The sequence below is a fragment of the Rattus norvegicus genome, chromosome 7, assembly GCF_021556685.1.
Source record: "Rattus norvegicus strain SHRSP/BbbUtx chromosome 7, alternate assembly SHRSP_T2T, whole genome shotgun sequence".
NCBI classification, from domain to species: domain Eukaryota; kingdom Metazoa; phylum Chordata; class Mammalia; order Rodentia; family Muridae; genus Rattus; species Rattus norvegicus.
The window spans coordinates 65,098,271-65,111,183 of record NC_141540.1 but is presented as its reverse complement, the minus strand read 5'-3'; the positions used below and the strand labels follow the sequence as shown (position 1 = coordinate 65,111,183).

Below are 12,913 nucleotides of genomic sequence, written 5' to 3'. Positions count from 1 at the left end.
AGTCCCTCTAACTTGTTGAAGAGGAGTATTGATTTTCCCTCAGTGCAAAAGCTAGGGAGGGAAAAGACTTCTCTGTAGCTCTTAGACACATATCCCTGAGCTCTCTTGTGCGGTGTTTTCTCAGAGACTGTGGTCTGTGCTAGTTGTGGTTAGACCCAATCCTGTTGACCCCTGAACATACCCAGAGCATACTGTTGCCTTAAAAACCACCACCCCTGTGGCTTTTTAGGAAACACAGAGGCAAAGTGGAAAGTCACTACAAATAATCTTCCCTTAAAATTGCACACAGGGATAAGCATTTCTGGGAAATCGCTTGCTGCACAAGCACCACTTTGTTGACATTCAGCCATGTTTAGTGACCAGTAGGTCTGAGAGCCGTTCAAACGCCATAGGCTGACATTTGTGAACTGCGAATGAAGGCTCCAGCATTGAGCACACAAATCAAACTGCTCGTTTCACTCAGTTTGACTGGAGAACTCTGTAATCCAGTTGCATGCAGCAAACTGGATCAGCTCTCTGGAGGAAAATCCTTAACGTGTCCTGGCCATAATCGGTAAGGATTCTATTCTGCGTGGTTCTATTTATGAACTCTAGAATGCTTTTACTCGCACATTAGCTCTTCTCTACGGTGTAACGGTGAAATGATTCATGCTCACTTTGTCAGCTTTATGGTGAGACAGTACTTAAACTGTTTCTTCCGAGGGAGGGTGTCTGCATGTATATACTCTGCCCGAAGAGAAACAAATGAGCCAAGGGAGAGAGCCCTGACCTTTAGAAGTCTTTCTCTTCTAGTTGATCTATGTTTCGTTCATTACTTTGGGGCAGTGTGGTTTCCTTAGAAACGTTATATTTGGTTCACACTCAAGACCAGCATGAATATCTGCTACAGACTCTGAGGAGCCGGTTGTAACAGTAGAGGGTCCTGCACAATTGAGCTGCAACTGCTCACAGGATGCCGCGGTCTTTGCAGGGAGTCAGCTGCTCTGAGGCTTTGCTCATTTGTTTATTCCATACACACCTAGCGCCTGTGACGTACTGTTCTGCCCACTAGAGAGACCAAACCAAGAACACAACCTGTATGTCACATACATTGTAGTGAGGGGCTGAGAAAGAAAATAGTAATATATTTATAAGTTTCAGACAGTGGGAAGTATTATGGGGGGAAGAAGAAACAGAATCTCTAGGGGCAGACATGGGAATGGCATTGTTGTCAATCCTCTTGACCCTCATCTAGAACTTTATTTAAAAGTTATTGAGCCATTCTGGCTATCTCAGCAAATACCTTCTGATTAGAATGCTTGTAGACATTACTGTTTGGGGCTCTCTGAATGCCACCAGGAAAGGGCCCTGCTTTCATTTGCCCCGCTGCCTGACTGTGTAGTGAAAATGTTTGTCCAGTGGCATCTCCTGACACTGGCGACATGCTCACCGACTGAACAGTCTGATTCAGTGACAGAGGACAGTATCTGTAGCTTGCGTGACATTTCATGCTCAGAGTCTACACCAGATTTCCATTTCTTATCTGGTGAGAATCCTTCGTTCTTTGGGAGAGGTTCACTGATACAACTAAAGAGGTGAAGTTGAATCAGGCTGAGCGAATGGCCTTTGTGTGCCTGAAAACTGATACAGCTATTAGGTCCAGTGTCAAAGTCACTCTAGATGGCTGCTGTAATAATGAGAATTTAGATCAATGAAGCATCAAATTGTATGAACAACAATGTCAGGAAAATGATAAGCAGAGATGTTAATAAAGACCTTCAAACTTGTCCTCTCTCTGTGACTGAAGGCTGCCAGCTCTCCATGATGTCAAAGACATGACATTTTTCCCCCTCCCAGATCTGGGAATTGAGATGTGGGTCCTTCCTGGATCCTAACGGCTCTACTAAGTACGTCTTGTTGGATGAGGACAAATTTTAGGCTCTCAGTCTCATATTTACATGTCTAGCCCAAACCTCTAAAAGGGACCCCAAAGAAAGATTGAGACTCAACCATTTATGAACATATCAATTAATATCGTTTCTAATAGTCCACAAATGGAAAAAAAATTTACCCTCCACAACTTTTTGTGACCTAAATCGGGATGTAGATTTAAGACACTTTTCCTCTGTGTCCCAAAGTTTCTGAAAGATGATAGAGATGCTATTTTGTAACTTCCCACATTTGTGAGCAGAACGACCAGTTTCTTTCTGATGAACAAGGTTCCTTGTATGGAGAGGGAGGCAAGCCAAATCAATACGACACCAACTGCAGGATTTGGGGTCTAATGCAAAGCCCCATCTCTCCCCTTACACAATAGACAGGTATGATTAAAAATCTTGTCTTTAGGGAAAACCATAAGCTATTTCAAAATCTGTCAAATTCAAAGTTTGAACAGATTTTCAATATTTGTGCAACCCTTTAATTAGCCTAATTCCACTTCGCCTGTAGTCTGCCAACTCAAGGGCCTCAGATCAAAAGCTTTCTCATAAAGCTACATTTATGGTGTCTGTTAACCCACAATACCTTTGAACCTAGAACTCATTTTATCTTTGAAATAAGATTCAAACTTCACTTCCTTATTTATTAATATTATTTTTTTTCAGAAGGTTACCTTTAAATGTAGCCTCCATGTCCCAGCACCAGACATGCCATCTCTTATTACCTTCACTGAAAATTTACCAAAGCTTATTCTAAAAGTCTAAAAAAAATACCTTTGCTTTTATATTTTATGCCATAATGGGCACTATTAAAAATGAGAAGTACACAAATAATATTAATAATGCATTTCCTTTCATCCAAAGCAAATGCATTTGGCTCCTGAGAGCTTCTTAATATGTTGCCTTCTTTTTTGGGAGCGAAAGAAGGGAGATGAAAGGCTTTAATGAAAGATCCATACGACTCATGATTATAAAGTAATTACTGTACTAATTTTGAGTCTATGTGGAGATATTGGGTTCTGAAGTAAATGAAAGATTATATTTCTGTGAACATTCAAAGTCACCCTTTTGGTACAGAGCAGCTCTATCTGCTAGGCCATGAGCATAGTGCAGCCCGCGCGACAGAATCTTCCCTATGTACTGGATCTGTATTCTTAGATAACTTTCAAGCACCTGCTTCAATTGCCATAAAACATTTACAGACAATCTTAAGATGTTCATTCTGACCTTATCCTCTCCTACCCATCAAAGAAATCACTAACAGGAGTAAATTCAGTGATCACCATTGTATCACTGGGTGTACATAGCTTCGTAGGCTGACACGGGACATGCTACCCTTTGAAGGTTTCAGCCTCCCACTCTGAAGGAGCCAGTGAGGTAAAATGGCTCTGGGACAGCCCCTGCCTTGGGAGACATCTCTCCACAAAGACCAGAAGGTGGCTGGCAAGCCAAGACTGTCTTCTTAAGGAGGTACTGCTCTAAACATACCTGCCCTGCTCAGAGGTTTTATTGTGGCAATAAAACCCCAAGGGAAGTGGGATTGGAAGGTGAACATAGGAGGAGAGAGTGGGGAAAGATGCAGAATTGAATCCAGCTTAGTCTACAGACCACTTTGGACTTTTCAACAGAAGCTTTGGCAAATCGTGAACTCGAGTTTACCAGGCCTCTTCCCCTGTCTATTTTCTCTCTAGGACTGTCCAAGAGCAAACATGGACATGGCAGGAGAATCGTCAAGATCTCTTGATGCTGGGTCACACCTCTTTGATCTGAGTGACTTCTTGCTAAGGTTCCGAGGCTGTGCCCTTCTTATTCCCAAACAAGGGTTTACAGGTGCTTTAAGGTGAGAGAACAAAGCAGTCTTAGAGTCCTAAGAATGCTTAGCCAGTCGGGGAGGAGTTTAGGAGAAAGTTGTTTTCTCTGTAAGCAAGCTTTAGTAAGGAATGACTAACCATTTAGATTCTCTGTCTGCTGGCTGTTCTTCTCTTTGATTAAGAATGGAGATTTTTTTTGAAGACCTGTTCCCTCTGGCCCTTGCTCTATGAGGGATGAACAAAACAAGGTTTCTTTGTGGTCAAATATCTAAAAAACAATGAAGCCTACAAGAAATTGTAATCCCAGCAACTTTTAAATCACACACACCTGGAAGAACAAAAGTTCTGTAATAAAGCATCACGTGTGTGATAGGAAATAAAAGTTATGATTTATAAATCTGCTAACCCAATGAGTAATGTAAAAACATGGTTCAGTGACTTAGAGACAATGTCTGTCCCTTCAAGTAAGTTACAATTTAATATGCGACATTAGAAAAATCCATGGAAGGAAATCCTGAACAACAGCCTATGGGGTTTTGTCACTGTGACCACATGCCTGCAATGACTACATAATAGAAGATGATTATATTTTGACTTGCAGCTTCCGAGGTCCCAGTCTGTGGGCATTTGGTTCCATTGGGTTTAAGCCCATGGTAAGGAATCCAGGGACAGAAAGCCAAACATCTCACATTCTTATTAAACACGAAGCTACAGTGTACTTCCCTAGCAGGCAAGGGCAGTGGGAAATCTCTCGGCTCTTCCTAGCAGAGGAACGCCAGTTACCAACAAAGATACAGAAGTCAAGGAGAGGGCAATACTGAGCTGACATTATTGACCTTCCAATACGGTATTTTCTTATGGCTGTGAACACAGCTCAGACATGGCTGCTTCTAACTGTGAACAGCACTAAGGATGATGTTTCACAGACTGGAATAGACATCTTGGCACTGGGTGATGCCAACCAATTGCAGAATGGAAACCACTTCAGAGCCGTCAGTGTAGCAAAATAAGAAGATACAATGTACTCACGTCTGCTTCTAAACTATGAACTTTCTTAATAGCCCTAAAGCTTCAAACAAGACTAAATGCAATCACAGGCAACTCTTAGAAGAGCAGAGAGGAATCTTGAGCAAAGTCTCCCACAAACTAGCGTTGCCCTGTTCTTATTCAAATGCAACACCCTCTTTTCACCAATAGACTGGCCAATTGCTTCAGCTGAATAGGGAACACGAGTCTGCCACTGCTTAAGAACCGAAACTACTCTAATGTCCTATAGCTTAGCTTTCGCCATGCTTAATGAAATATACAAACAGGGTTTAAATGAGTCTTTAAGGCCTATGAATGCTTCTTGCCCCGCTCTTGTAGGCAGGTGCTTTTATAGACAGTCTTCTAATTATCAAGCTGAGATCATACTTTGGGTTTCCTTCCCTCTTTAATTTGACAGTGCACATGCTCTTAGGCTTTTAGTTCTCAAACTACTGAAGCTTCCAAAATACTGGTTTTGAGGTAGAGAATTGTTAATAGAGTCCTCACAAATGGTTTATGTACAAAATGTCATTCATTGTCTCACAAGAGTCTACATCACATTTTCCCAAGGAAACCAAGACCCAGAGGTTCGAAAGAGTTATCCAACAGAAGCAAACCAAGGTTGGAAGAAGGGAGAAGACAGGAAGTGGTTTTCCTCCACACGTACCATCAGCACATAGTTTTGTTCTGACAGGCACTTCAGTAAAGAAATGGACGCGTCCATAAATGCCATCCTGCTGAAACCAGACACACGACAAGTAAAAGACACTTGATATTAATTCTAGTTATTTTGCAAGGGGTTCCGTGGCAGTGGCAGGTTGCAAGATGAATCCTCGTAGGTCAGCAAGGTTGCCTGACCCAGTTTTTGATTATTGGTTATACAAGTTGTGTGGAGTGCAGTCTGTGCTCTTTGAATAACATGGGTACCAGGATGGAATCATTTAGGACCACCAAACAACAGGATTCAAAAATAAGTAAAACAGCTGAAATATCCAACAGTCTGGTCTAACCTGGGATGCTCTGTCTCCTCACAGCCAATGCTCCATCGGGCGGCTTTGTCTGGCTGGCAGATTTAGTGTAGGGACTCTCATCTGCAAAGGCACAATGAAGGGTGTGGTTAATTTCCATCCAGTTTCTAGCCTGGTGAAGACCTATAATGGTTTGCAATCCTTCCAGAGAGAGAGGTCATGAGGGGAGGAAAAGAGTTGATGACCTGAGTCCTACATTTTAGGATGAGTGTGGATGCTTTGAATGTCAGTTCCTTCTTGAGAAAGAGGGACACCATTCTCAGGTACCCGTCAGAGTTGTAAGGATCGAAAGCTAACATGTACGTGGAGACTTCTTTTTTAACATTAGGAAGAGTGCTGATAGGCTCATCAATCCTCTGCCTGTCATGTAGATCCACCAATAGACAGATTTAGTGTAGGGACAGGAAGATAAAAGATTGAACGAAATGGCCCAGCGGACACTAAGAATAATCAGGGGGAGGAACAAAGAAGAGAAAATGCAGTATTTCAGAGAAGCAAATGAATGAGCGTTAGTACTGCAGAGGGATGAAGATAGCGATTAGTAGGCTCTTGTCGGGAGCACGAGCTAGCATCCAGGGTGAAGCAGAGGGGTGGGGTCATTCCAAAGGTAAGATCGGAGAGGCAAAGAAATGGGAAGGAAAGATGGCTTGGGTACAAGAAGATATGTCTTGCAATAAGCCGTTTCATTCTTTTAAAGAGTGGGTTAAAAACAAGCGATAGAGCAATAGAAAGTCAGGAGTAGTAGCGAATCAAAGAGCAACCAAGAAGATGGAGGGGTTGAAGCTTCATGTACTTGTGAGCGTTAGGGAAAAGGTTCAGTGACTGAGACATGAGGTGAGCCAAGACTGTGGAGGAGTCGGTCCACTAAATTATAAGTCAAGTCTCTTGTTTCTGATTTCTTCGGAGTTGGAATCATGAGTGGGTGACACAGGAGAGCTCGTGTTAGTGTTAGAATAAGGAACAATGCTTCCTAGTTTGGATTGAAGCATCCCTGCGAATAGTGAAGGAGACAGCGGGAGTAAAACCTTAAGAGTCTTAAGAACAAGATTGATATGGCTTGAGGAAAAAAAAATCATGTAAAATAATTACCCAGCACATGCTGTCAAGCTAGGTGACACAATGACACATCTTCCCACGCTGGGACATGTTTGTTATTGCTGTCATTGTTTTAACTGGAAATCATTAAAGGATTAAAAGGAATCATATCGCACATGGCAAACTATTAAACATAACAAGCATTTAATTCGGCAGCAAGGTTTATCATCGGAGGGCTGTGCACATTAATTCTCCCAACTAAGTGGTGTGTTTCCACGGCAAAGCGCTCATTTCTTCCCCGGGATGTGCATTTCCTGGAAATGATTCACGATTTCATCATAAAAAAACGAGCAATGTCTTTATAAGCAATGACAAAAGATTAACACCGAGGCGATGGCAATTATCTTAAAAAATGGCAGGCACGTTTGTCTCATGCTCATATGCCATTGAGCACACAATTCTTTTCATTTCTTTCCAACCATAACAAAGCTAGCAGCTTTAGAGTACCAAAAGAATCAACAACATCATCCACACACTTCTGAAGCAGCATCTTGAGACTTGGCGTCTTCTCAGTGCAGGTACCGTGTTGAAAACAATGAGATAGCGTAAAACAAATCCAAGCATTTCGTCACGAAAGTGGCCACTTGTCCCACTGTCCATTCCCATCCGAAGAGGGTATGTGAGCTTCTCATGCTGTTAGTTTAATAACCAGACACCATGCTTCTCACACAACAGTCATTCAGACAGGCTGGATCCCTGTGCAAATGTCTGAGATTCTACACAACACTGTTGCCATACTGTATCTCCTTTCCTTTAGCCACAATGTGGCTCATTTACAGAGATAGAGCCCATCACACCCCCCCAGTCAGGAGCTGAGACTTAAATCTTCAGTTTTTAATTTGTCAGTAAGACCCTGGGTTAAACGTGGTGTTGGGGTTTCTTAAAGGGCAATAGAGATTTTCCCAGGAGACTCTTGGGTTATCTCTTCTTCATGCTCTATTTTAAAGAGACCATTAAAAAGAAAGAAAGAAATTCACCTAGTTTGCATTACAGAAGTTGTGAACCCCGTTAAATTGTTTTCTCATTTATATTTGAAAGCTACTTTTTTGATTTAGGGCTGAGATCCTCTAATAAAAAGGTCAAAACTGAATGATTGGCCACCTGACCAGCATCTGAATAACCATTCCCAACCCACACCCTCCCTCTCAGAATCAAGCATGCCTTTCCCAGGCACAAGAGAAAGGAGATACTTATCCAGAACCCAAAAGCTGCATTGGTCAAATAATCATAGGGGAAAAGTTCAGTATTTGAGAATAGCTGGCCAGAGTCGCAATGCCTACTGGGAGTGAGGCTGGCAACACTTGTCCTGAGCACTGTGGAGGGCTGAGCAGCAGAGACACCCGGGACAGCTTAACTCAGTTACTAGGAAACCACCTGAGCAGTCACCCCTTCACCATACACCAGCAGAGGCCCTGTGGCCTCCAGCTGCTCGGCACACAATGGACTGCGGCTCTCTTGAGGTGATTTAGCGAAACTCAGCAACTCAAACTTGGGAAATGAAAAGTGAGAGAAGTCACAGGACAAGAGTCAAGACTCTGCTCTAGGACACTGAAGGGAAGGAAAGACAGAGGTCATTTGGTTTTCATCTATTTAGTTTTGGAAAAAGTTTCTTAAAAAATTAATGAATTACTTATCAATTATATTATTTTTGTGTATGATCGCTTTGCTTGCATATGTGTGTGTGTCTTTGTGTGTGTGTGTCTGTGTGTGTGTGTGAGTGTGTGTGTGTGTGTGTGTGTGTGTGTGTGTGTTTATGTGTGTGTACCACGTGCATGCTTTCCTCCTACTTCCTGCAGGCGCTATCAGTTCCCCTGGGACTGAAGTTACAGAGCGTGAAAGTCTACATGGGTGCTGGGACTTGAACCTGGGTTTTCTGGAGGAGCAACAAGGGTTCTTAAGTGCTGATGAAACTTTCCAGCCTCTTATTTTACTTTTATATTTGTGTATGTGCACACATGTGCATGAATCTGTCTGTCTGCTTGCTGTCTCTGTGTGTGCATGCTCCTTTCTGTCTGTCTGTCTGTCTGTCTGTCTGTGAGTCTGGATTTGAGCACATGAGTACAGGTTTCCACAGAGTCCTGAAGAGGGATTTGAACCCCCTGGAGCTGGAATTACAAACAGTTGTGAGCCACCTGATGTGGGTGTTGGGAACTGAGCCTTAGGCCCTCTACAAAAGCTGTGTGCTCTCTTAAAAACCGAGCCATCTCTTCAGGTTGTGACTTTTAAATCCTGCATAGAAATGTATGGGAATCTATGGAGGCTTCCAGCATGGTTCCTCACATGTGTATTGAAGCAGACTTGTATATTTATTCCTAGAATTTCATGTTTAGATGACAATGTAAATAACTTTTGAAATTTTATGGTTAATAGTGAAACCCAGAAAGGTTTATAGAAGGAAACACACTGAAAATGAACCTAGACTGGATTTCTTATTTTCCTATTCTCACTTTTAAAAAAATCTTATTTCTTCTTTGATAGACAAAATTTTATAGTAAGGCCAATAGTAAGCCTGCATGTAAGCATATGATGTGGTTTTTTTGTGCACAAAACCAAGAGACAGTGTGTACTGTGGGTCCCTCAAGCAGACATTGTGTGGTGTGGGTCCCTCCAGCAGACGTTGTGTGGTGTGTGTCCCTGTGGCAGACATTGTGTGGTGTGGGTCCCTCCAGCAGACGTTGTGTGGTGTGTGTCCCTGTGGCAGACATTGTGTGGTGTGGGTCCCTCCAGCAGACATTGTGTGGTGTGGGTCCCTCCAGCAGGCATTGTGTGGTGTGTGTTCCTGTGGCAGACATTGTGTGGTGTGGGTCCCTCCAGCAGACATTGAGTGGTGTGGGTCCCGCCCATGGGAAAGCCTGGGAAGTGTGTGATCCTTCTCTACTGTGAAATATGTGCACATGCTCTTCCCTCCTCCTCCTCATTTCTGTGCATGAAGTGAATATTTTAAAAAATGGCACAATTGAACCAATGCATAGGCTCCACATTACATTTAAAATTATTTGTGTGTGTGTGTGTGTGTGTGTGTGTGTGTGTGTGTGTGCGCGCGCGCGTGTGCATGTGTGCCAATAGAGGCCACAGGAGGGATCTACAGGAGTTGGAATTTCAGACAGTGGTGAGCTACCTGACTGAAATGCAGGGAACCACACCCACTACTGCCACATTTCTACAGCCCCCTCAGATTTACCCGTGAATCATAAAAATCTAAAAGGAGCACCAATACAATTAATTGCTCCCCTGTATGGTCCTAAAAGAACCTTTGGGTATCTTTTAAGGTACATATGAATACTTTCCCTTTTTGTATTAAGGAGGCAATCACTTTATGAATTAAACATAGATCAAATATAAAATACATGAGTTCACTGCAGTCCTAGAACAGCATCTACAATAGGCATTCAGTGATACTTTGCTGGTAGACTATGGCACATGAACAAGTGTGTCAGTATACCTCCTCCCACCTCTGTTTTTCTTTCTTTTTCTTGGGGAGGGGAATCGAGGTTTGTAGATTATCCCCGATAAAGTCTCATCGTTATCTGAACGCTATTACGAGCTGAAAACTGAATGTGACAGTCCAAACTACTTTTTCATTTTATGGCATGCTAGAGAGATGTGACTGGTTCTAAAGTTGATAGTAACTATATGTTCTTTCACATTTATTTCAGTTTTTGGAAGGATCTGTCAAGCAATATTTGCTAACTGGTTTACATATTTGAACAAGGTCTTATGTAGTCCACATTGCTTCTGATTTGCTATGGAATTGAGATGGCTTTGAACTCTGGGTGTTCCTGCTTCACCAGCTGAGTTCTGGAACTATGTGCAACACCATACCCAGAAAGCCATCTTAATGCCATTCCTTTGAATAAAGGAGTTCTGACTTTCACGTCACATTCAACTTTCTCATAGACAGTAGATCCTATTAACAAGGGATCCTTTCAAAAGTCACCTTTGAGGCCAAACAGACGTTTAACCAATGAGCTATGGCTCACTGCGCAAACGTTGAAAGGGAAAATAAATGTTACCTAGGGTGTCAGAACAGCCAGCCTTCTCTAATGACATCTCTGTAACTATATAATCACTGTCACACATGATGGCCTTCCACTGTCACAGGGGTTTGAATATTGTTAGTAATGAAGAACCACAAGGGTCCTTTGAGAGTCACTCCAGGAGGCTGTGGGGATATACCTTCCATTGACACAGAGAATCAACATGGTGACAGATGTTCAAATATACACTAAGATCTCTGGCCCTCATGTCTTAGACAGGGTTACTATTGCTGTGCTAAAGCACCATGATCAAAGCAACGTGGGGAGGAAAGAGTTTATTTGGCTAATGCTTCTATCTCACTGTTCATCATCGAAAGAAGTGTTCATCGCAGCCTTATTTATAATAGCCAGAAGCTGGAAAGAACCCACATGTCCTTCAACAGAAGAATGGATACAGAAAATGTGGTACATCTACACAAGGGAGTACTACTCAGCTATTAAAAACAATGACTTCATGAAATTCATTGGCAAATGGATGGAACTAGAAAATATCCTGAGTGAGGTAACCCAGTCACAAAAAAAAAACAAAAAAGAAAACAACAACAACAACAACCACACACATGGTGTGCACTCACTGATAAGTGGATATTATCCCAAAAGCTCAGAATACCCAAGATACAATCCACAGACCACATGAAGCTCAAGAAGTAGGAGGACCAAAGTGTGGATGCTTCAGTCCTTCTTAGAAGGGGGAACAAAATACTCCTGGGAGGAAAGACAGACATAAAGAGTGGAGCAGAGACTGAAATAAGGCCATCCAGAGAATGCCTTACCTTGGGGATCCATCCCATATGCAGTCACCAACCCAGTCACTATTGCGGATACCAAGAATATGCTGACAGGAGCCTATATAGCTGTCTCCTGAGAGTCTCTCCTAGAGCCTTACTGATACAGATGAGGAAGCTCGCAGCCAACCATTGGACTGAATAAGGGGACCCCAATGGAGGAGTTAGAAAAGGACTAAAGAAGCTGAAGGGATTTGCAACCCATAGGAAGAACAACAACATCAACCAACCAGACCCCCCAGAGCTCCCAGGGACTAAACCATCAACCAAACAGTACACATGGAGTGACCCATGGCTCCAGCCACATATGTAGCAGAGAATGGCCTGGTCAGACATCAATGGGAGGAGAGGCTTGGTTCTGGGGAGGCTTGATGCCCTAATGTAGGGGAATGCCAGGGCAGGGAGGCAGGAGTGGGTGGGTCAGGGAGCACCCTCATAGAAGCAGGGGGAGGGAGGATGGGATTGGGGGTTCCCTGAGGGGAAACCGGGAAAAGGTATAACATTTGAAATGTATATAAGTAAAATATCCAATAAAAAAAAAGAAGAAGAAGTCAGGACAAGAACTCAGACAGGGCAGGAACCTGGATGCAGGGCCTGATGCAGAGTCCATGAGAGATGCTGCTTACTGGCCTGTTTCACATGGCTTGCTCAGTCTACTTTCTTACAGAATCCAGGAGCAGCAGCCAGGCGATGGCTCCCCCTACAGTGAACAGGGCTCTCACCCATTGACGACTAATGAAGAAAACACCCTACAGGCTTCTCTGCCTACAGCCTGATCTTATGGAGGCATATTCTTAATGGATGCCCACCTTGGAGGACTTCAGCTGTGTCAAGTTGACACAAAACTAGCTGGTACACCTCACCTGCCACAGTTTGGTCAGAGTATTCATGCACAAAGCACAGGGAACAGTTCACCTGGCTTCATCGCTAGGAGGGAACAGTTCACCTGGCTTCATCGCTAGGCCAACTGAAGCTGCTGCTTATCAACCTGAAAAGCGAGTAGTCGTCGTCTAAAGGGGACGACTGCACAGAGCATCACGGACAAAGCCCATGCTGGAGCTGGGAGGTTCATCCCATGGTGAGAAGGGGGCTCAGGTCCCTTACCTTATCGTACCCTTCAAGGATTGCCTGGCATCAAATCAGTGCCATTTCCAGGATCTGAGCCTCTCAAAACCGGATGTGACCATCGTTCAGGACTGACTACTCTGGTGGTCA

The 12,913-nt window shown here is 43.2% G+C and overlaps 1 protein-coding gene and 1 long non-coding RNA gene across 17 annotated transcripts in view; one reads left to right on the top strand and one right to left on the bottom strand.

Moving 5' to 3' along the window:
- The window catches only part of Grip1 (glutamate receptor interacting protein 1), a 657,804-nt gene that overhangs the window by 189,213 nt on the left and 455,678 nt on the right, over window positions 1-12,913 (bottom strand). For all 16 annotated transcript variants that reach the window (XM_087559245.1, XM_087559246.1, XM_087559244.1 and 13 more), the window contains one exon: window positions 5,764-5,844. In XM_087559245.1, the coding sequence (XP_087415371.1) occupies window positions 5,764-5,844 (81 nt within the window). The remainder of the gene's footprint in view (window positions 1-5,763; window positions 5,845-12,913) is intronic.
- On the top strand, window positions 355-6,377 carry LOC148004708 (uncharacterized). The gene is made up of 3 exons (XR_015624707.1): window positions 355-553; window positions 3,608-3,756; window positions 5,324-6,377. It is a non-coding gene; the product is annotated as an uncharacterized LOC148004708 (long non-coding RNA).